The sequence below is a fragment of the Wyeomyia smithii genome, chromosome 2 (genome assembly GCF_029784165.1).
Source record: "Wyeomyia smithii strain HCP4-BCI-WySm-NY-G18 chromosome 2, ASM2978416v1, whole genome shotgun sequence".
Taxonomy (NCBI): domain Eukaryota; kingdom Metazoa; phylum Arthropoda; class Insecta; order Diptera; family Culicidae; genus Wyeomyia; species Wyeomyia smithii.
In genome coordinates, this window is record NC_073695.1 from 247,036,233 (window position 1) to 247,059,729 (window position 23,497).

General features: G+C 39.5%; 2 protein-coding genes across 2 annotated transcripts; one reads left to right on the forward strand and one right to left on the reverse strand.

Moving 5' to 3' along the window:
* The first annotated feature begins 227 nt into the window (after positions 1–227).
* On the forward strand, positions 228–23,131 carry LOC129722051 (uncharacterized). The gene is made up of 10 exons (XM_055675262.1): positions 228–7,408; positions 7,464–9,678; positions 11,241–11,410; positions 11,475–12,227; positions 13,282–15,877; positions 15,937–16,343; positions 16,401–16,567; positions 21,040–21,812; positions 21,873–22,067; positions 22,133–23,131. The coding sequence occupies exons 2-10, from the start codon at positions 9,321–9,323 to the stop codon at positions 23,044–23,046; spliced, it is 6,333 nt and encodes a 2,110-aa protein (XP_055531237.1). The 5' UTR covers positions 228–7,408; positions 7,464–9,320; the 3' UTR covers positions 23,047–23,131.
* LOC129722052 (RWD domain-containing protein 2A) lies at positions 10,227–16,866 on the reverse strand. The gene is made up of 2 exons (XM_055675263.1): positions 16,742–16,866; positions 10,227–11,183 (listed from the first exon to the last, which is right to left on the reverse strand). The coding sequence occupies exon 2, from the start codon at positions 11,168–11,170 to the stop codon at positions 10,253–10,255; it is 918 nt and encodes a 305-aa protein (XP_055531238.1). The 5' UTR covers positions 11,171–11,183; positions 16,742–16,866; the 3' UTR covers positions 10,227–10,252.
* Positions 23,132–23,497: the final 366 nt, after the last annotated feature.

The window sequence follows — 23,497 nt, forward strand, 5'->3', positions numbered from 1 at the left end:
TCTTTTTTCCTGTTTTATAATTTATTATTGCCACCAAGTCAAAAATGAAGCTTTTGCATGTTAGAAATATAGAATGTACTGGAAGCTTAATAAAAACTGTAAAAAAATTAAGCGAATTTCCGACACTTGACAAATTTAAAAACCACGTGTTTAAAGTCGAAAGGGGGGGGGGTGGCCAAAAGACCATGGGGGGGGGTACGGGGGGTTTAAAAAGTGATCAAAATATGACCACGTGGTTTAGGAACGGCCCCTAATACAGGGAGTTAGGGAGCTTACTTAAAATCCTCCAAGGGGTGATAGAGGACCAGTGGCGTAGCTATGGTTTGGTGGGCCTGATGCGGTAACAAAAATGTGGGCCCCCGATGAAAATGACTGGGCAGCTTTTTGTTTCTTAAAAGGTATTGAGGTTAATAACTTCTCTGCAAAAAAACTCATAAGAAAAATTTCCACAAATTTTTGGTAACTTTTCAATAACAAATAAATGTTTTTAACTCGTATGATAAAAAAAAACGGCACCAACTTTGGGGGGCAAGGCACTTTTTGATGATTTTGTTGCACATTGGTTTAAAACGCGAAAAATATTATCGTCAGCTTTTTGTGTATAAAGATGTGAATTCAATGCAATAGGGTATTCGACAAAGTTTTTGTAGATTTTAAGGGGCATCTTTTGATGCAAATTAAATTTTGATTAATTCACGGAGAAGTGAGATGAAAATTTTATTTTATTATTTTCTTATTAAATCAAAATGACGTCTTCAGCAAAGTTGTTGACATTCTTATGTAGAAAAACCTTGCTGAAGACATTTTGGTTCTATCTCTTGAAAATCGACCACATACAGGTAGTTTTATACACAGACATTCTTAAAATTTCTAAAAATCGAAAAATACCAAATAACATTTTCTGATGTGATTTTAGAGGCCTACTATGTTCTAGATATTTTTTCATATTTAAAAAGTACATCATTCATTCTGTCGAACATACCTTGGCCAAATTTTCAACTTCTCCATAAGGTTTAGGACATTTTAGATAAAAAAATGCACTTTTTCAAACTAAAATTTCTCGAAAAGCTGCAAAAACAACAGTCTTCACTCGAAATATGGGGATTATTACTAGCTGCCCCAGGTGATTTCACTAGTTTCTTGCAGTCTCTTAAAGACGTGAGCGTGGGTGAAAAAAAATAGTTTTTTTGGTTTTTCGGCGTTTAAAATAGTAGTAAAGAAATAAGAATTTTATCTCACTTTCAGGTGAATCAATGAAAAATTTAATTTGCATCGAAAAATGCCTCTTGAAATCGACAAAAACTTTGCTGAATACACCATAGCATTTGAATGACATCTTTATACTCAACAAGCTGACGATCACGTTTTTCGCGTTTTGAACCACTGTGCGTTGCATCGAATGTTTTCTGCTATCGAAAAGCATTAAACTTCGGCGTCAGTCGAATCACGAATCATGGTGAAAACTGAACATCGGTATCATGTTTACTCTGCCCCATGATGTCAAATAAATTTGACCATTATGTCAGAAGGTCAAATATTTGACCATTAGACAAAGAGTGTACTACAGGCTTTAGAGCCTAGAGAGTAGGCTGTCCCAAAAAAATCGATGTTGAAAAAGTCCAGGTGCTCAGCTCTAAATTGAAAGATAATGTTATTTATAGCATTTTTGTAGAACATTTTGACTTTCTAAAAAATCGTTTTCAGGTTGCCCAAACGTGATTTATGAAAAAAAGACTTTTTCAAGCTACAAAACCACTATTCTGCACTTTTTTTAAATCTGCTCGATTCCCAATTTTTTCCATATATTTTTTTTATTTTTATGGGTTTTTTTTTTGAATATTTTGCATAGTTTGGTTTAGCATCGCATTCAATTAATTGACTCACAGAGGCCATTGAACATCACAAAAAGTGAATTTTTTGCACAATTTCCAGAAAACATCCTTCAAAACACATATGAAAAATTTTTTTGATCAAGACCTGAAATTTTTACTGCAAAGCGGGATTCAAGACGAAAATTTACATGAAAAAAGATCCTTGATATCTTACCGGAGGGCTGAGACATTGGCGTTTTTACATGTGATGGAAAACTATGCATTTTCTAAAAAATGCCACTAAAGCTCAATATCTTCATTGCACAGTGTTTTATTTTGCCGTTTGTGCGTATAATTTCCTAAACAGTGATTCAAATGTTTATTATAGCCATAAGGTATGTTCGAAGAAGTTTCAGGATATTTAAAAATGCTTTTTTTAATGTAGAAAGATGGGTGATCAATCCACCAATGAGTGAGATAAAAAATTTACTTTTTAATCAGAATAAGATAGACGCAAAGTGTCTTCGACAAAGTTTAAGGTTATCTTAAAACAAGAAACTTTACCGAAGACATCATGTTTCTATCTCTTACATATTACGAGTAACATTGAGTTTTCTATTACTAGAACTAAAAATTACAATTTTCGTTCTAACTTTTTTCGCAGATTTTTCCGAATTTTTTACCCCTTTCTTCACCATGGTTGCTCTAGAGCACCACAGGTTTGGAAGCGAAAAACCTTTCGAAATATTTACCAATGCTACTCAGAATGCATAAATATGTTCTTGAACAATATACTGATTGTTCAAGAATATAATTATGCATTTTGAGTAGGATTGGTAAATATTTCGACAGGTTTTTTGCATCCAAACGTGTGGTGCTCTAGAGTAACCATGGTAGAGAGAGGGTTAAACTTTCTACTAAGTTATCAGTCATCCAAAAATGCGTTTGTTTTCTGTGCATTGTTATTTTTTATCTCCCAAAATAAAACAGTTATTTAACATATTTGTAAAATGCATAGTTTTCCATCACATAGAAAAATGCCAATATCTCAGCTCCCTGATAAGATATCAAGTATCTTTTTTCATGTGAATTTTCTTCGTAAATCCCGCTTTGCAATGAAAATTGGAGTTCTTATTCAAAATTTTTTTTATTTGTGTTTTGAAGGGTTTTAACTTGAAATTATTAGAAAAATTAATTTTTTTTGTGATGTTTTATGGGCTCTGGGAGTCAAAAAACTGAATGCAATGCCGAACTGAACCATGACAAATATTCGAAAACAACCCCATAAAAATAAAAAAATATATGGAAAAATTTAGGAATCGAAGAGAATTGAAAAAAGTGCAAAAGAGTGGGTTTGTAGCTTAAAAAAGTCATTTTTTCATAAATCACGTTTGGGCAGCCTGAAAACAATTTTTTAGAAAGTCGTAATTCTACAAAAATGCTTCAAATAACATTATCTTTCAATTTAGGGCTGAGCACCTCGACTTTTTCAACATCGATTTTTTTGGGACACCCTACTAGAGAGCTGTTCTAATGAATTATATTTATAAAAATAACTAAAATACATATATTTCAAAAAGTTATTATTATTGTTTTAAAACAACATTGCGCATTTAACCCTCTAGTGCCCTGTACCGCCTTTAGACGGTCTTCAGTTGAACCTCTAGAAAGCTTCAATAAGAACTTAAAAAATGTTTTTAATGCTTCTTAAGGCCTAAACACAATGGATACGTTGCGGCTGCGTTTTTCGTCCGTCTAAACAATAATTTGGGCACTAGAGGGTTAAGGGTTAACTACTGCAGAGTTATTCACCTTTTTCAGTTTTCGGTTGTTTGCCTTTAACGAGCTCTAGCACAAGAAGTGTGATAGCTAGCTTTATTCTGCCAGATCCGTTAAAAAGCTAAGAAAATTTTGTAATCAATTGTTTCTTAAAGCCGTCAAATTATAGAAAATAAGAAGCACTTAGAAAGGAACAAATCTATACCTATAAAAATGCAGCCCGGTCTGTCTGTCTGATCCATATAGGCTCGGAAACTACTGAACCGATCGACGTGAAAATTTGTATGTAGGGGTTTTAGGGGCCGAGAAAGGTTTTAATGATAGTTTGAGACCCCTCCGTCTACTGGAAGGGAGGGCCCCCATACAAATGAAACACAAATTTCTGCACATCTCAAAAACTAACCAAGCAAATGAAACCAAATTTGGCATGTGGATGTTTTTAGGAGTGACAAATATGTCCATATTAGTTCGACACCCCTCCCTCTTCTGGAAGGGAGGGGTTCCATAAAAATGAAACTCGAATTTCTGCATATCTAGAGAACTAACCAAGTAAATAGAACCAAATTGGGTAGGTGGATGTTTTTAGGGGTAACAAAATTATCGATAATGATTTGACACCCCTCCCTCTTTAACAAGGGAGGGGTCCCATACAAATGAAACACGAATTTTGCACAGCTCGAGAACCAATCAACCAAATACAATCAAATTTGGTATGTGGATGTTTTTAGGAGTAACAAATATGTCCATATTGGTTCGAAATCCCTCCCTCTTCTGGAAGGGAGGGGTTCCATACAAATGAAACACAAATTTCTGCACATCTAGAGAAATAACCAAGTAAATAGAACCAAATTTGGTAGGTGAATGTTTTTAAGGGTAACAAATATATCCATAATGGTTTGACACCCCTCCCTCTTCTATTAGGGAGGGGTCCCATACAAATGATACTCAAAATTCGCACAGCTCGAGAACCAATCAAGCAAATATAACCAAATTTGGCAAGTGAATGTTTGTAGATGTAACAAACATGTTCATAATGTTTCGACACCCTTCCTTCTTCTGGCATGTCTCCAAATGCCATTTTTAAATCCAAGATGGCGACTTCCGGTTTCTGAAAAACAGCGGCAAATGATCAAATACCACCCAATTTGGGTATTTCTAGAATTATTATAATGCACTGAAGCCAAAAATCGACCTCAGACAACATTTTGAATTGTAAGATGGCGACTTCCGGTGTCTAGAAAACAGCCGAAAATGACAAACTACTACCAAATATGAGCGTTTCTTCAACCAGATTGACGCTCAGAGGCCAAAAATTGTCTCCTAATGCCATTTTGAAATCCAAGATGGCGACTTCCGGTTTCTGAAAACCAGCGGCAAATGACCAAATACCACCCAATATGGGTATTTCCGGGATTTTTATGATGCACTGAAGCCACAAATCAGACAACATTTTGAATTTAAGATGGCGACTTCCGGTGTCTGGAAAACAACCTAAAATGACCAAATTTCACCCAATATGAGTGTTTCTTCAACCAGCATGACGCTCAGAGGCCAAAAATTGTCTCCAAATGCCATTTTTAAATCCATGATGGAGACTTCCGGTTTCTGAAAAACAGCGGCAAATGACCAGATACCACCCAATATGGGTATTTCCGGGATTTTTATGATGCACTGAAGCCACAAATCGACCTCATACAACATTTTGAATTGTAAGATGGCGACTTTCGGTGTCTAGAAAACAGCCGATAATGACCAAATTTCATCCAATATGAGTGTTTCTTCAACCAGCATGACGCTCAGAGGCCAAAAATTGTCTCCAAATGCCATTTTTAAATCCAAGTAGAGGCTTCCGGTTTCTGAAAAACAGCGGCAAATGACCAGATACCACCCAATATGGGTATTTCTGGAATTGTTATGACGCACTGAAGCCTCAAATCGACCTCAGACAACATTTTGAATTGTAAGATGGCGACTTCCGGTGTCTGTAAAATAGCCGATAATGACCGAATACCATCTAATATGAGTGTTTCTTTAACCAGAATGACACTCAGAGGCCAAAAACTGTCTCCTAATGCCATTTTGAAATCCAAGATGGCGACTTCCGGTTTCTGAAAAACAGCGGCAAATGACCAAATACCACCCAATTTGGGTATTTCTAGAATTGTTATAATGCACTGAAACCACAAATCGACCTCAGACAACATTTTGAATTGTAAGATGGCGACTTCCGGTGTCTAGAAAACAGCCAAAAATGACCAAATATCACCCAATGTGAGTGTTCCTTTAACCAGAATGACGCTCAGAGGCCAAAAACTGTCCCCTAATGCCATTTTGAAATCCAAGATGGCGACTTCCGGTTTCTGAAAACTAGCGGCAAATGATCAAATACCACCCAATATGGGTATTTCCGGGATTTTTATGATGCACTGAAGCCACAAATCGACCTCATACAACATTTTGAATTGTAAGATGGCGACTTCCGGTATCTAGAAAACAGCCGATAATGACCAAATTTCACCCAATATGAGTGTTTCTTCAACCAGCATGACGCTCAGAGGCCAAAAATTGACTCCTAATGCCATTTTGAAATCCAAGATGGCGAACTCCGGTTTCTGGGAAGCAGCGGAAAATGACCAAAGATCACCCAATATGGGTATTTCCAGGATTGTTATGATGAACTGTAGCCACAAACCGACCTCAGACAACATTTTGAATTATAAGATGTCGACTTCCGGTGTCTGGAAAACAACCGAAATCGACCAATTACCACCCAATATGAGTGTTTCTTCAACCACATTGACGCTCAGAGGCCAGAAATTGTCTCCTAATGCCATTTTAAAATCCAAGATGGCGACTTACGGTTTCTGAAAAATAGCCTGAAGTGACCAAATACCACCCAATATGTGTATCAACGGATCCAGAATGATGCCAGTAGCTAGAAATCTTCTGGGAAACAGCCGAAATAACCGAATACTACTACATATGGATGTTTCCATAATCGAAATGATGTATAGAAGCCAAGCATTGACCCTGGACACCATTTTGAATTCGAAGATGACCACTTTCAGTTTCTAAAAAAACAAACGAAAATAACTGAAATGCATTCAATATATTTCCGAAATAGAGGTGATGTACGAAAGCCAAAAGTCGAGGATGTTGTCATTCCGATAAAACCAATCATTTCAAATGATATAAACAAATCGCAAGGAATCAATGAATTTGAAATGTTTAAAATTATTAAATTGAACACTAAAATAGGCGAGACGAAGTTTGCCGGGTCAGCTAGTGTGAAATAAAATGTTTTTTGAGAACTAAACTGCAATTTTTCTCTTTGAAATGTGTGATAAACATGGGTTTTGTTGTTGACTAAATCAAACATTGAAGTCTATTCTATAAGTTGTTTTATGACACCAAGCATCCAACTCTTAGTTTGGCTGCTATTTCATTTTAAAAGCAATATGCTGCGCCTTCATTTAGTGTAGTAAGATTCATAATTTTCTTCTCTACTGTGTTTCAAGTATTGATCTCTGATCTAGTATGCAGTGCATGCTGTGTACAAGATGGCAATGACGCGTCTACGTAAACTAGCGAACCTATACATGTATAGGTTCGCTAACGTAAACACAGTGGAGCAGGAAATTGTAATTGTATAGATACATGGTTTAACGGTATGTCAAAAGGCACAGTCAGCCATGTTTAAAAATCAGTTGACATGGCATCGATTTGTTTATTAACAACAATAAAATTTTCAACTGTTGTGAATGGAACAGAAAATTTTATTTGAGACGCGAATTTGCCGAGATTTGGAATTTGACTAGGTGAGATACCATTTAAGCTTTGTTATTATAGTTTTTTAATGTATTTCGTATTTAGGACAATCGGTGAAATATAATCGAAGTTTAATTCGCGAGAGGTGGAAACTGGAAAAATCTCTGCAATGATCCATATGTGGAGGAAAATTTGTTAGGAAGTGAATTAGTTGGAAGAGGATATGGATGTGCGAATAGTCACCAGTGGTTTAATTCAAAAATTTATCGACATGGGAATTAGGAACCTGCAACGAGAAACACCCATGTCGTGTTCACTTTCGAATTTTTCTATCCATCCCGTAAAATAAAACCAAGAGACGGGAAAAGTGAAAATGCTGCACGGAAAAAAGACGTTGCAATCGTGTAATGATACCCGTAGGAATGCTGATTAAAAAATTTCTTCTTCAAACTGACCAATATATTTTATTTGATATATAATAATAGTTGAGAAACCAAAATCAAATTCACTTTCTAGAAAATCTTCACTCTTTATTTACTTCTAACTGATTGGATCTATACAAAGAATTATATCCGTTCACAGTACATTCGCATTCTTAATGTTTACTAGCACGACCTGATTTCTTCAGATTCCTGTTAAAAATTGAGTGGGTTCCTGCTGACCGAAATCCAATCAGACTACTGCTACTTGCACTGTAACGTCTTGTCCACATACTGGCCATTAGTACTTAAAAATCGCTGTGAGCAGAAAACTGGATGTGCTTGTGCTGTGTGAGCTGGGTGTTGTGATGGCAAGGATATACTATCTGGAAGAAAAAAAAAATATAGATGGTTTTCCTATTGAAAGTTACTTTTCCGCAATAAAAAATAACTTTATAATGGCGAATAGCTTGAAATATACTTACGTTTTACTTTCTCAAACTCAAAAAAATGGAAACAGCACTTATTGTAGCAAACATTAGTATTTTATCGACTTAAAGCGAAAACGAAAACGAATGGACTGTTGTTATTTGAAAATTTGCTAGCTGTCACTTAGCGACCTTTCGTCTCCATTCCTCCAGCGCAAAAATGCTACCTCACCGCGCTTCTACATTTTGATTAAACCGTTACACCATGTTCTACTCATCATGTTGTAAATCTTACCACGCTAAATGAATGCGCAGCTTATTGCTTCTAAAGTTGAATAGCTTAGCTTAGTTTAGCTTAGATAGACTGCCCGTAGTTTATTGCTTTTAAAGTGAAATAGCAGTTAAACTAAAAAAATAAGATGTTTGATGTCAAAGAACAACTTGTAGAGTAGACTTCAATGTTTAATTTAGTTAGTTAACAACAAAACCCATGTTTTTGGACTCATGTATTTTTTTCGTCAAATACTTTGAAACTTTATTTTGGTAAAACTAGCAAAATCAGATTCAACGCATCATTTCCAACGAATTTTCTCACTTAAATTTTTCCCAGGTTCAGTCATGCTGAAGCGTAGGCAAATTAAGAGGTAACAAATCCATGAATTTTCGTAATTGAGTTTGTAGTTATTTAGGAATGAACCCAGGAAAAAGGGTTTATAAGTAAGTATAAGAAGCCTAAAAAATTTAAAAGAAAAAAATCGGAAAAACTCGCACCATCAGCCTAACTCTCTGCTAGTTTTTAGGAAATACGGTTAGCAAAAATACATTTAGATAAGTATGTAAAGTTTTTAGTATTTTAGTTCCAGTCACAATCGCTTTATCATCCCTAGTTTCATCGCACAATGTTATTGGTACGCTTGAACTCTGATTATTTTATTACGATTTGAATCTATTGTCATAGTAGCGACGCTCAGACGGCCTTGTGAAATGATAACAATCAACACAGTGCAACACTTTCATTCTATTGCTCGTTATCGTCGTGTTGCGTTTCGCATTGTGGTATCTTCAGAAAACAAAAAAGAATCCATGTTGCTAGTGTAAATGTGCGGAGTGAAGTTATGTTGATTTTTAAAAACCTCATGGTTGTGGCTATACTGATTGCTAAAATAGTCCACACCGCCAGCGAAATCTCGAATAATGTTGGATCAAATGATAGTGATCTCGATGAGCTGAGAAAAGTTTTTATACGAAACCTTCAAGAGGATGTTCGCAGTATTGAGGAAAAATATACAGAGCGTACATCTCAATTCCAGCAGAGCTTGAATCGGCGAATCGAAGCATTTTCTCAGGCATTTGATACAGATTATGGAACAACTAAGACCTCTTCGCTTTTTTTGGGTGAAAACGTGCGTAACCAGGATGGACGCCGAGTACCTCGAGCTGTGAACGAGGCAATTGAACAGGATACTGCGCAAGGTAAGATTCAGTTTTTGACACTGCCAAGAAGAAAGTTGTGGTTTTGTTCATCTTTTATTCTTTTGACGAGTTCGATGGTATAAGAAGTCAACTAGGTTTTATGCTGTACAGCTCTTTTAAGAATATTTGTTAAAATTAGTATTAGGTAGGTGTTCCGCCACCAGCATGATTTTGTTATTTTGTGACAAGATGTCGTTAGTCTTGTTAGCGTCCAGAAAGGGATTTGACCACCCCTTTGGCATCACGCCGTGTTTCAAGGGCTAACATCTCAACATATGTAAAAACGAGATAGCATATCACCGCTTCTTTTATTACATCTTCATCTTACTATTGACAGCGGGCACAAATTAATTTGAGCCCAGGACATGAATTTATTGCCTTTCACTGTTACTCGGTATAGGGATGCCAAAGGCTCGGATTTGATTGTTTATTTCTAGGTTGACCCCTTCAGGGGGGCGTGAAATTTTTTGAAAGCTCGCGATTTTTTTCGTTAAAATCTCAACGATGAAAATACACTCAATTTCTTTCGTAAATAAAAGCGGAGCGAATATAGTATAAAACAATAATAGGCATTTTATATTTCATCATCAACTTGCTCGAACCCGAAAATTTCCTTCCTTATATAGCTACTCTCATGTCTGTCTAAAAATTTCATGAATAAACTCATGCTCATAGGCACTTCCTCGTCGTTTTCATCGTCCACTTCGGTGAACAGCTCCTCGCGAAAGCCAACAAATCTACGACATTCATCCAAAGTGTCCGCCTGTTCTAACACTTTCGTCTCTGCAATTTTGATTTGAATTTTCTGCCATTTAAGGGGTCGAACCGTTCGCCAAAACTCTTGCGTGTCCTGCTGGCGACCTTCGACGCACACGATTGCTGGCTTGCCGGGTCTCGAAAAGCCACTCAGGTCTAAGTCTTTAGCGGTTTTCAAAATCATTTGTCGTTTCGTTTTGCTTTTCAAGTGGTGCGAATAAATCCACAGCCTCTCAAAGGTTAAGTTCGCGGTGAAATTCGCAGGATTGGGTAAGTCAGTAAATTCTTTCGTTTTAGCTATGCTGTTTGCGATTTCGGAGAAGTTATCTTGAATCCATGAAATTACCTGATAAACGTAGGGTTCGCTCAGGTCCAGTACTTCTTCACGTATGTAGTTTTCGATCTTCTCACTAATCGCTCGTTCCTGGTCGCGGGAAAAAATTACTGATCTCACAACGAAGAGCGGCATTTCGATTCCCGGATAGAGATGAGGTAGCTCAACACGTATTTGAACCTTTTCTGCTTCCAGCAGCGGTAGATTCAGTTGATAGTCAAGTTTAGCCTTTAAATGTTTTGTTTCTTCTTCGACGTACGCGTTGATGTTATCGATGAAGCTGTAGTTATCGACATGCAGTTCACCAGGGTTGCAGAATATCGAGGACAGCATGTGGAACTCATCCAACTGTTTACGGAGGCATTCTCGTAACAGATTATTTTGCGCTTGAATTGTATCCATGGAGCTCGAAGATCTAGAAATGTTACAAGCAGAACAAAGATGACTGATAAATTATTTCTGTTTTTTTTAGGCGAACATTGGTATTTGAAAGGCTTCCGTGAGCGCAGCTATGTTCCAGTTAATCATCCTATCGACATTTGCCTGCTCAAGGTGGGGAAATCTGTGTTCGCTGCATCGTTAAACAAACGCAAGACGAAGGACATCGTTGCTAATCACACCATTGTGTCTTTCTTTGTTTGGGTTAGTATACATTCTGCTTAAAATTTTTTATTTGAGTAATCTAGTAAAATATTACTATTCACAGAATCGAGATATTAAGGCGTTCCACAAATATAAGGAATACACGGGTGTATTAGCCCGTAAGTTCGACTGCATTTCACATGCTTCTCTTGGTTTTGTAGCCGTAGTCAATTTTTACGACAGTACACAAAAACAGGTAACTCCTCCGCCGAATCGAAAAATAGACGATGGCTCGCCGGTTTTCCAGATAATGGAAAATGGCAATACGGAGATTGTTCAGAAGTTCAGCCAGTCCAATCAGAACACGGTGCACATGTGGGTTCACGGGAACCACATTTACCTTACGCACACGTACACCAACTTGGACGAAAGTGTTGCGAACGTGTGTCCTTTGTACAGATGGTCCGGATATCACTTCGACGCAATTGACGAACTACCCTGCTATAACTCAATCCACATTGAGCCGTTCACGATCGAGCAAACGCTGTTTCTGGCCATCGCCAATCAGATGAACGACGAAGCGGTAGACGAGGACACGTTCTCCGATCTGTTTAAGTTCGATTACGACCGACAAAAGTTTGACTTCCATCAAAAAATCTACATCTACTCTGTGTCCCATATCGCGTACATTTTCATGGAAATGGATCATAAAAGGGAGCACTTCCTGGTCACAGGAAATTCCCGTGCTGGGAAAAAGAACAAAGCCGGCAAGCTGGATTACGACCAGCATTCGATCATGTACAAATACATGGATGGATATTTTGTACCCTTTCAAAAGTTCGAGTTATACAGCGTGAAACAGTTTTTACCAGTCATGGTAGGTAGAGATAATTTGCAGTGGTGGCCACCATTCCACGAAATCACTAATCAGCTACGATAATTTTGATTCAGCATCGCTAACGTCCATAGGAGAGGGGTGATGGTGATGGTCACATGGACACGAAATTTTTTCAACCAAATGAAAATCTGTCAAAATATTAAATATTTTAGCCTATATTAAAAATTCTACAGATATTCTGGTTTCAAAGTCGTTGTCAATATTTGATATAACTTTGGAATCATTTATTTTGTGGCCTCTTCGTTTTTTGGAAAGGTTTTCTAGACATGCTGCAAATCATTTAATAATTTCAGGTGAAATAAGATATATTTCTTTGGTTTCTCTCGTTAGTAGAGTTTTTAAGGCTAATTTAGCATAATTTTCCATAAACTTTGTTTTAACTCTTTGAGGCGCTTTCAACCAAGCTGTGAATTGAATTTGGAATCAGTTTTATCTTTAGTTTCATCCATTTTTGGAACTTTGCGCTTTTTTTAATTTTTTCAACCATTAGGCTGAATTTGAATCATTTTCTTTGAGGCCTCTTTTTTTCGTTAAAATCACTTTAATTATTTGAACTCAATATAGGATCCTTTTATTGCTGTTATCTTCTTGGATATTTCTATGTCTGTATTTTGGAAGCTCTGTTTGAGCTAAGTTTTGGTTATTTTCTATTTGTCCTTACATTTTGTTTTGCGAAAAGTCACTTTAATGTGGATTCTTGAGTCTATTGTGTTGTTTTCCTGGCGTTTAGAAGTGTTATTTATTAAAACACAATTTTTGTTATTCTATTGCTGCTTGTTATTTGTTTGTAAAACAATGCCCACGTATACAAAGGGGAGAGGAAGGGTTTAAAATGACGATTTTTCTGTTGAAATTTATGTGCATTTTCTCCTAAATTCCGAACTTCTTGCGAAAAGCACTTAAAAGTTAATTATTTTTGTTTATGTTAACAAACGATAGAGTTGAGCGTTTAGCGTTCAAAAATTTCGTTAGCGGTGCCCACAACTGGTTAGTACTTCCTACAACAAACCTAACATCGGCTCTCGATTTCCAGCGTATAAACGGCGAATTCCTTCTGCTGATTATGTGTCGCGGCCGGCCCTTACTGATCTACGAATACGATGGATGGAAATTTTCGCCCTCCCAAATCGATTACACGAGGGAAGCATTCAGTGTTGGTGTGTCGCATATGCGCGTCTACCAGCACATGGTCAACGCTAGTTTAATCGTAATCGCCAATCGAAATTCGTTCGGTACGACCACCAACATTTTTTCACCGATTTACGGTGTTAAGAACGACTTGAAAGATGTTTACCGCGAGTTTATCGCTTGGTGTGACGACACAACGCAACAACTGGCATCGCTGGATTTGGAGGAAATCTATAACCGTCTGGTGGAGCTTCCGGGGTCTGGTGATTCTACGGTAACGCTCGATAAGAATGTCGAAATGCGAGATTCAACAATTCAAGAATTACACACAGAAGCCTTGCATGTGGGAGATTTCGTGTTCGATCAACGTACCTTCGACTACCTGAATAAGGTACAATACAAATTGGAAAGCTTGGAAAAGAAAGCTGAAGAACTAAGCAAGATTGTCGACGGAAGCTTCAAACTGAACGAAACACTAGAAATTAATGGCGATCTGAAAATTCCGGAAATTATCGCACCCGATGCGTTGGTCGGGAATTTGGAAGCGACGTACGTAAACGGCGAAATAACTAAAAGGAGTATTAGCGAAAACCACTACGAAGAGGCGATTTATGTTGATGATTTGATAGTGGAAGAGAATTTGGAGGTCAAATTTATTAACGGATACGCTAGTGAAACTTTGCTTCACACCACCGACGATTTTCGGTTATTGAAGGACGTCAAGCTGCATGTACCGGAAGTGGAAATAAACGGGGAGCTGTTCGTGCAAAATTTAATCGATGGAATTAGATTCACTGAGGATAATGTTTTGATCGACGGAAAAGATCAAGTATTTACGAACAAAACTTTACGGGTGGACAAATTGGTCGTGAAAAATCTGGTGGCAAGCAAGTTAAACTCTACTGACACAGATGTCATTATGGCATACGCACAGCGAAGCTCGAAACCCTGCTCGTCTCAATACAGGGAGATTCATGTGAACGATCTTGAGATAACAGGCCTGATAAATGACGTAGATTTCAATCACCTCGCGAAGCATGCATTGCAGAAGACTGGCAATCAAACTATAACTGGCGAATGGATCTTCGATAAAGTTTATGCCTCTCGTATAATAGTACCGAACGAGCGCCTTTCTGGGGTGGAACTAAACTCTCTAGTATTGACTGAACCAACAGGAAACCAGTCCTACTTCACCGTTCGTCAAGACGTACAATTCACCGAACCAGTATACTTTGAGTCACTTCAGGTTGATGAACGGGTCAACCACATCCCTGTGATTGACGGTAAACTGCAAGTACTGCTGCAGAACTCCGACGAGCCCCAGCTGATGACTGGCACGAAAACATTCGATAACGTTAAACTGTTAAGTCCTATAGATTTGCGGGGTAAAATTAACGGCAGTAGTTTGAGCAAATTAAACCCGATTCAAACGATACAGCAAGACGTGTACCTGGAGGGGGATTATGAGATTATAGGAAATGTTACTGTCGAACTACTAAACACAAGCAATATTTATGGGGCTAGCAGAACGTACAACTTTAACGATCTTTACACGCATGGGTTGCCGCTCAACACGGCAGCGATCAATCAAAACTTTATCTTCAGGCAACCACTGATAGCTGACTCCGTGTTTAGCAGTTCATTAAATGGACTCGACCCAAGTGATTTTGTTCGTACGAAATCCAACAAGGTGCAGCATATAACAGGCAAAAAAATATTTACCGGTGATCTGAATATTGAGGGACACATTGAAGCGGCAGTTATAAATGATGTCGACATAGACTATTTGAATAGAACAGTACTGAAACGTACTGGAGAGCAAGTAGTTGAAGGATCGATTCATTTCAAGAAAATCATTCTTTCAAGAGCCGTTTCTAATCGAACATGGTTCGGAGGTCAACCATTGAGTACAGACTTCGAAACCAATGCTAACGGGCGCGCCTGGTCAAAGGTACGGTTTGAAAATTGTAATCTCACGATCGAAGGCGATCTGTCCGTTGGTGATTTACTTGCGACCAATGGTTCGACAGTATATGGGTACGATCTTGACTATCTGATGCAAGATACGCTACAGATCAGTGATGAGGAGGTTGATCCAGAAACAATTACAGGAACGAAATACTTTCGTAATATGACGATCGGTGAAGTGATATTTGACGATCAGGCTACATTGAACGGCATTGATATGGAAAGACTAGCGAAAATCGGCGAATCGTTTCAAAATAACACTTTGATATTTGATTCACTTGAAATGGATCAACCGCTCTATGTACGCAATGTATTTTTCAATGGATCGTTAAACGGCGTTCACAAAGATGAATTTGGCAATTCATGGCTGTTGAACGAATATAATCAAACCTTCACAGCTCCGCAAACTTTTGAACACGTGATTGCGGATCAAATCATTCTCGATGGATATTTGAACGGTGTTAAAATTGAGGAGCTTGTGGAGAATGTTTATTATTTGAATGAAAACGAGTACGTGAAACGTGCCATTTTTCGTAGGTGTCCTTTACTCGGCTCGACCGGGACAATTATTTAATTGGTTTTTCACTTCTAGATAACGGCGTTATTTCACATCAAATGGTGACAGTTAATGGGCTAGTATCGGGATTGAAATTAGAAACAGATGTTTTGCTCGATTCTCCTATTCAGCACCAATACCTGAAGGAACTGCGTGTGGATGGGGAGCTACGGGTGACCGATAAGATTAACATTGTCAGTACTCTTAATGGGATTAATTACGGCAAACTGCAAGAATTTGTGAGCAGCAGCGGTACAGATATACCATTGAAAATCGAAGTTCAAGGCAATGTACACTTTGTGGAAGAACCCGAGATAGTGGAACTGAATGGATACAACTTGCAGCAACTTCACCGCGATGTGTGGTTGACTAATCGGGACGAGGTACTGACTGGGCGTTACCGCTTCGAAGACGTTCGCTTTGATAGTTATGTACACACGAAGGTATGAAAAACAATGAATTCTGATAAATATTTGACTTCGAAAAACACTTTTTTATAGGGCCCTATCAACGGACTGGATTTGGATGAAATTTCTGAAACCTATCTGAGTTTGACGAAAGAGCAGGTAGTGACGACGCCGTTAATTTTCAAAGGACCAGTAGAGTTCAGAAATAACACCAACATTAAGAACATTGTCCTCAAAGGGCTTCTAAAAGGATCAGAAGAGTAAGTATATAAAACAGAGAAGTACACTATTGTCAACTTAATGATGGGCTTAGGTTAATAGGTCGGAGTCTTCGATTCGAAACCCTGCCTAAAACTGAAACATAGTTGGCAATTCTTTTTTAAATAAAGATAGCAAACAAATTTCAATCCAAACAAAAACAATTACAGACTCACCTTATTTTTTTATTATTATTGTCTAATTCAGAATGTAGATCACATTTCTTGTATCTAGGTGTCGAGAAACAATCACTGGTAAACAGTCATGTTTATGCTAGAAGAACGACTGCCTGCAGATGCAGAAACAAAACAAACGAACGATTGATATGTCAAAATCCTCGTTCGAAATCTTGTTTGTATATGTGTATTAGGGTGGGAGCAAATATTATTGATTTAAAAAGGCGGTTTAGGGAAGCCTTGATTATATCTTGTGACAAAGTTTAAACATTTAAAAAGGTGAAAAAAGTATACAAAATTTGGAAAAACATCCTGATCATGCATGCTGTATAAATAAAACTTGGTTTTAAATTTAACGCAATTTAAAGCAGTAAACAATCATATAATTTAAACTCGTATTTTTAGTAAAAATTTGGAGCTCTGAAAAAAAAAAATTGATCTCAGTTATGAACTATTAAACTTTCTTGGATGTTATTATTTGAGATAGAAACTAGTTTCCAGTTGTATTTATATTCAATGCATAAATTCATCATTCTTTTACAGTGTCTTGATATCTGTGTTGAATTTCTAACGGCCTGATGTATTTTAAATTGCTCAATGCATTCGTCAATTTTAATATTCCAATTTTTTTTTAGTTTTTGGTCAAGATCCATTTCTATTCCAGTACTCAACAATATATGTTATCAACGTTGTCAGTAGTTTTTTTTCAGAGTTTCATTAGCGTAACCATAGCAACTTACTTACTTTACTTTGTTGGCTAACGGACCGTTCACCGGTCTAGGGCCGAACGAATTAGAGATGTCCAGCTTCCTCTGTCTTGGGCAGCCGTTCTCCAGTCTCCCCGTACACCAGCAGATCGTGCATCTTCTTCCACCGCGTGCGAGGCCTACCACGGAGTCGACGGCCTCTTCCTGGTTCTCTACTGAAAATAGTTTTGGCGGCTCTCTCGTCAGGCATCCTGGCTACATGTCCAGCCCACTGAAGCCTGCCCCGCTGTATTACCTTCACTATATCAGCATGTTTGTATACCTGGTACAACTCGTGATTCATGCGTCTGCGCCACACTCCATCTTCTAGTTTACCGCCAAGTATCGATCGCAGAACTTGACGCTCAAAAACTCCGAGCACTCGTCGATCAGCTTTCTATACAGCGCTAGTTTTGTGCGAGTTTGCAAACTACTGGACCTTAGCTGGTTACGCAGTCCGTAGGAAGCCCTGTTCGCAGCTGCAACTCGTCGTTTCACTTCACGGCTCATATCGTTGTCGCATGTCACAAGCGTACCAAGATAAAAGAATTCGTCAACCACTCCAAATCGTTCCCCATCTATCTCCACCTCAGCACCAACACCACGGGGACTCCCACGCTCTCTGCCAGCTACCATGTACTTCGTTTTGGCAGAGTTAATGACAAGTCCCAATGTCGCTGCTTCTCTCTTAAAAGTCTCCTCCACGGCCTTACGGTTGATACCGATGATATCGACGTCGTCCGCAAAACCAAGAAGCATGTGAGATTTCATGATGATCGTACCGTTTCTTTCGACGTTTGCTCTTCGTACTGCACCATCAAGAGCGATGTTAAACAGTAGGTTGGAGAGCGCATCCCCCTGCTTCAGTCAATCCAACGTTACGAACGCGGCTGATGTCTCGCCAGCTATCCGCACGCACGATTTTGATCCCTCCAGTGTCATACGACTCAGCTTTATTAGTTTCGTAGGGAAACCGTGTTCCAGCATGATCTGCCACAGCTCGTTTCTTTTCACTGAGTCGTATGCCGCCCTGAAGTCCACAAACAGATGGTGAGTCGATAAGTTGTACTCCCGGAACTTATCGAGAATCTGTCGCAGGGTGAAAATTTGATCCGTCGTGGAACGCCCTTGTCGAAAACCAGCCTGGTATTCGCCAACAAAGGATTCCGTTAGCGGTCTCAATCTGAAGAACAGGATACGGGAGAGCACTTTATATGCGGAGTTGAGCAACGTTATCCCTCGATAGTTGCCACAATCCAATCGATGGCCCTTCTTATAGATAGGGCATATGAGGCTTTCCAACCAGTCGTTCGGCATTTGTTCATCCACCCAGATTCTTAGTATTATCTGGTGGATCGCATAGTACAGCCGCTCGCTTCCCGCTTTTAGAAGTTCGGCCGGGATACCGTCCTTCCCAGCGGCCTTGCCGTTTTTCAGCTCACTAATCAATCAAAGAAATAGTTATCGGTTTCCGTTATACTCTACTAAATTTTTTGGAAATAAATATTGAAATTCAGTCCGTAAATATATATTTCGACTGTGACGTACAGTCTTCCTCAGTGCTTATGTGGACTGGTTCTAGATTTGAGCTCACTAATCGCCTTTTTCACCTCCTCCTGTGTTGGTGGCTCCACAGCTTGTTCGTCACTCATAATCGTCATCCTGTTCCTGCTCTGCTCATCCGGCTCCTCACCGTTAAATAGCGCCTGAAAATGCTCCTTCCACCTGGCTGCAACTGTCGGTTTATCAGTAAGCAGGTTGCCGTCCTTGTCATTACACATGACCGGCACAGGGAAATTCCTGCTTCTGACTCTGTTGACAGTTCTATAGAATCTCCGCACGTCGTTTTCAGCATAACTGTCCTCTGCGCTGGCGAGCACCTGCTCCTCGTACTCGCGCTTCTTCCGACGGTGGGTTCTTTTTTCGGCAGCTCTTGCCACCCTGTACCTCTCTCTGTTCTGACGCGTAGCCGCAGTGAGCACGGTTCTTCTCATCTGTCGCTCTCTGGCACTCGGCATCGAACCAGCCATTAGGCTGTCTTCCACGCGTCGTACCTACCACCTCTCTCGCAGTCGTTTCGATGGCGCCGTGGATACTGCTCCACAGTCCATTTATGTCTTCCACTCCTTCCTCCTGCTGTTCTGCGATCCGTTGATCCAGCTCTCTGGCGTACTCTGCTGCCACGCCATCAGCTTTCAACCGCTGGATATTGAAACGCGTCGTCCTCTCTGTGCGAGATTTCAGCACGTTCGACAACTGTGCGCGGATCTTACAAACGACGACATAATGGTCAGAGTCAATGTTTGGTCCCCGAAAAGACCTAACATCAGTAACATCCGAAAAGTGCCGACCGTCAATCAGTACGTGATCGATCTGGGAGCAGGCTTCTCCATTTGGATGCCTCCAGGTTTGTTTCCGAATATTCAAACGCGGAAAATAGGAGCTACATATGGCCATTCCTCTGGCCGCGGCAAAGTTTATCAGCCTCAGGCCGTTTTCATTGGTTGACGAGTGGAGGCTATGCCTTCCAATGAGCGGACGGAAGAATTCCTCCCTCCCAACCTGTGCGTTTGCGTCTCCGATGACGACTTTCACGTCGTGTTTTGGGCACTCATCATAGATTTGCTCAAGCTTGTCATAGAACTTATCTTTGACTTCATCGGATTTGTCGTTTGTCGGTGCGTAGGTGTTGATTAAACTGTAGTTGAATAATTTGCCCTTAATCCTCAACACGCATATACGGTCATTTACGGGCCTCCACCGGATGACTCTTGTTTTCTGATTTACAGCACAACGTTCCGCTGCTTTGCCGCCACTGTAGTAGATGTGGTACTTGAAAGGAGTGTGTGCAATAGGGTCTACTGCACGGAATTTCCTTCCTCCGGAATTTGGCCACCGAACCTCCTGAATCGCTGCGATTTCGACTCCCTGCCGCTGTAGTTCTCGAGCAAGCAAGCCAGCCCGCGCCGGATCATTGAGAGATCAGACGTTCCAAGTACCCAATTTCCAATCGTTTACCTTAATCTTTTCCCGTGTTCGTAGCCTAGGTCTTTGTCGATTGATCCGTTCCGTATTTCTAAATTCGTTGTTCGTGATTGATGAAAGGTTTCGGTATGCTACCTTACCAGGGTCGCGATACCTACATCCTGCTGATGGGGCTGCCATCTTAGGTGTAGCTGGCGGGATACAGCATTCCATAATTCAGCCGCCCGCTCCGGGTCAGACGCTGTTGTACGCCGCCCCTATAGGGATACAGCCGCGTACGACCCCCTTCCCAGTCAGCATACGACCATAGTTTTCACCGGGGTTGGTTACCCGATCTCCGCTAAGGTTACTCGTATTCCGGTCGGCACCACGTGGAGGTTGGGATAGGAGTTGCTGGACAGAGGTGAATGGCCACATTAGGGTCTCAAGTTACACGTGTCCAGCCATTTGCCAACCAACCATAGAAACTAGAAATTGTTATTTGTTGTGAGAAGTTTGAACCCAACAAACTTATGTGCACGGCTTTCATTAATTAGCTCACTTTCTAATCGTATCCTCCATTTGCAGCTCCAAAGGATTCGACATCGTAGACTATGACCGACATGTGCTTAAGAAAAATGTTGAACAGACTATCACAGGTCACTGGACGTTTCACGAAGTGGAAGTTCTCGGAAGTCTTAACCTAACCACAATCAATGGATTGGACCTGCAGAAGGACATTCTACTGAACAATGTACCGGAGGCAACGTTTACGGGCAACAAACGGTTTAAAGATCTTCACGTTCGCAACCTTAAATGTGAGGCACCCTGTGTTATTCAGGGGGTCGACTTTACAGAATGGTTTGCCAACTCGGTTCGATTGGATAGAAATGCTACAATCGAAGGTATAACTTATTTGGAGGCGCCAACTATTATCGGAGATATTGAATGCTTAGGACCAGTGAATAATATCACCTTCGATGAGGATCACTTACTTTTGAAGTCTACACCGCAAACAATTAAAGGCAATCTGATCGTGAAGACCAAGTTTCCGGAAAAGAATTTGATATATCCGTTAACTATTGAAAAACTGGAAGTTAAAACGATCAATGGAAAGAACTTCAATGAATTCGTAAAAAATCTTGCGAGAGTAGATCAAAACCCATTGACGATAAACACATCGGTCACGCTAACCCAACCGCTGGAAACTGAAAATTTGGATATCGAAAACAATATGCTGTATGGAGTGGATATGAACAAATTACTGCAAAAATCTGAGAATGAAGATCAGCTGAAGACATACGAATCCAAATTTCGCCACCTCGATTTGGTTGGACAATCGCTTGTGGACACATTTCAAGGTGTGAGGTTTACTTTGATATCCATATTTTGAATAATTATTTTCATAATTTGTTCTTTAGCTAAAACGCCTCATCTAAGCCATTTCCAACCAATGAAGTCTCTAGAAGGTCATTTTGGTACTGTAGACACAATAACTATCCCTAAACAACCGCAGCCTGTTCAACTTCTCGTTGTTCACGTGGTTGATAAAAACCGCACAGCTGTGGAATTCTACCGGTGGAACAAAAAAGATTCGCAGTTTCGCATTGCTAAAGGTTGGTAACTTATCTTATTCGTATTTTAAAATACCTTAACTTTAACTACCCTCGCAATTATTTAGGTTTCGCACCAATCTCATTGCCGAAGCTAATCGTTGCCAATCTGAAAACGATAACTTTGCGAAAGACGCATTATCTTTATGTAGAATTTTACAGCCCGAAGTATCAATACTATCGTCAAAAAATTTTGAGTGCTCAGCCCACGGGTACAACTATAACCAAGAAAATACCAAAGTTCCTCACTTTGTACGAGTTTAACAGTACCACCAGCCGGGATATAGTAGCGATTAAGTTGTACGATTTAGATTGTATAGGACTATTTTCGTCGCTGGCGAACGGAATGGAAATCCACTGTCTACATCGAGAGAGTCAAGAAATTTACCCTATTATGAAGCTCCACCAATCGATTGCCACCCCAGCGGTTAGGCAAGCACTTTACTTGCAAGGTCGATTAATCCTGTTGAGTCGTGATAACCACTTGCAGATTTGGCGTCCGCAGTTGCACTACACGCTAATATTGGCTCAGTTGGTGCAAATTGATCATCCCAGCTTCATTACCGCAGCTTATTTCGACTATCAGTTTTTCATCGCTATTAACTCGGAGCCTAAACTAGCGGATGGCGTCTATCACGGATCGATCGAAATTTGGCGTGATTTGCGTGCCCAACAACGAAACAGTACACTCACCAAGTACCAAAGCATTGTGACCGAGGTGCCTGTGCAGATCAGGTTTTCCGTTCTGCCGTCCACAGCCGATTTGATGCTGTACATTTTTAGCGATAGCAAATTCCATCCATTGGTGATCTACCAGTACGAGGGAGTTACTGGATTCAGGCAGTATCTTAGGAGTAACACACTTCGAACCACGGCAACCCGGTTGAAGGTTCTTAAGATGCAGCACAGCCACAGTGACATGCTGGCGCTTATTGGTAAAGACCGAATAGATCTTATTGAAGCCATTATTGAGGGACAGTGACGAAAGACCTGTATTATTAGTATTTAATTTTTGTTTGTTGATTTGTATGCAGTACAAATAAATGTTTCGCAGTTTGAATGCAAAATCCTTTCGTCGCACGCCTCGGTCAATTTAGAAATTCTCCTTGTTTTCTTCTGATTCTGCCTATTCTAGTTTAGCCTTACAGCATACGCTTTCAATTTTTTTTAAATTTACAACCATCTTTAAATGTATCTCGTGAGGATAACATTACGACTATCTTCGTTTAAAACTATTTTCAATTTTTTGATGTGCAGCGATATTTTTTGACTTTCGGTCAGTTTCCGGCCTGATGTGATGGTTATGAAAGTATCTCTTGAATTTTTGAAAAATATTTCGAAAATCGCTTATTGATTAAAATTTTTGTCTGTTCAATTTGTATGCTTGGCGGCGTTACGGTGTTTCTATTGTGTTCAAAATTTCAATTTGCAAT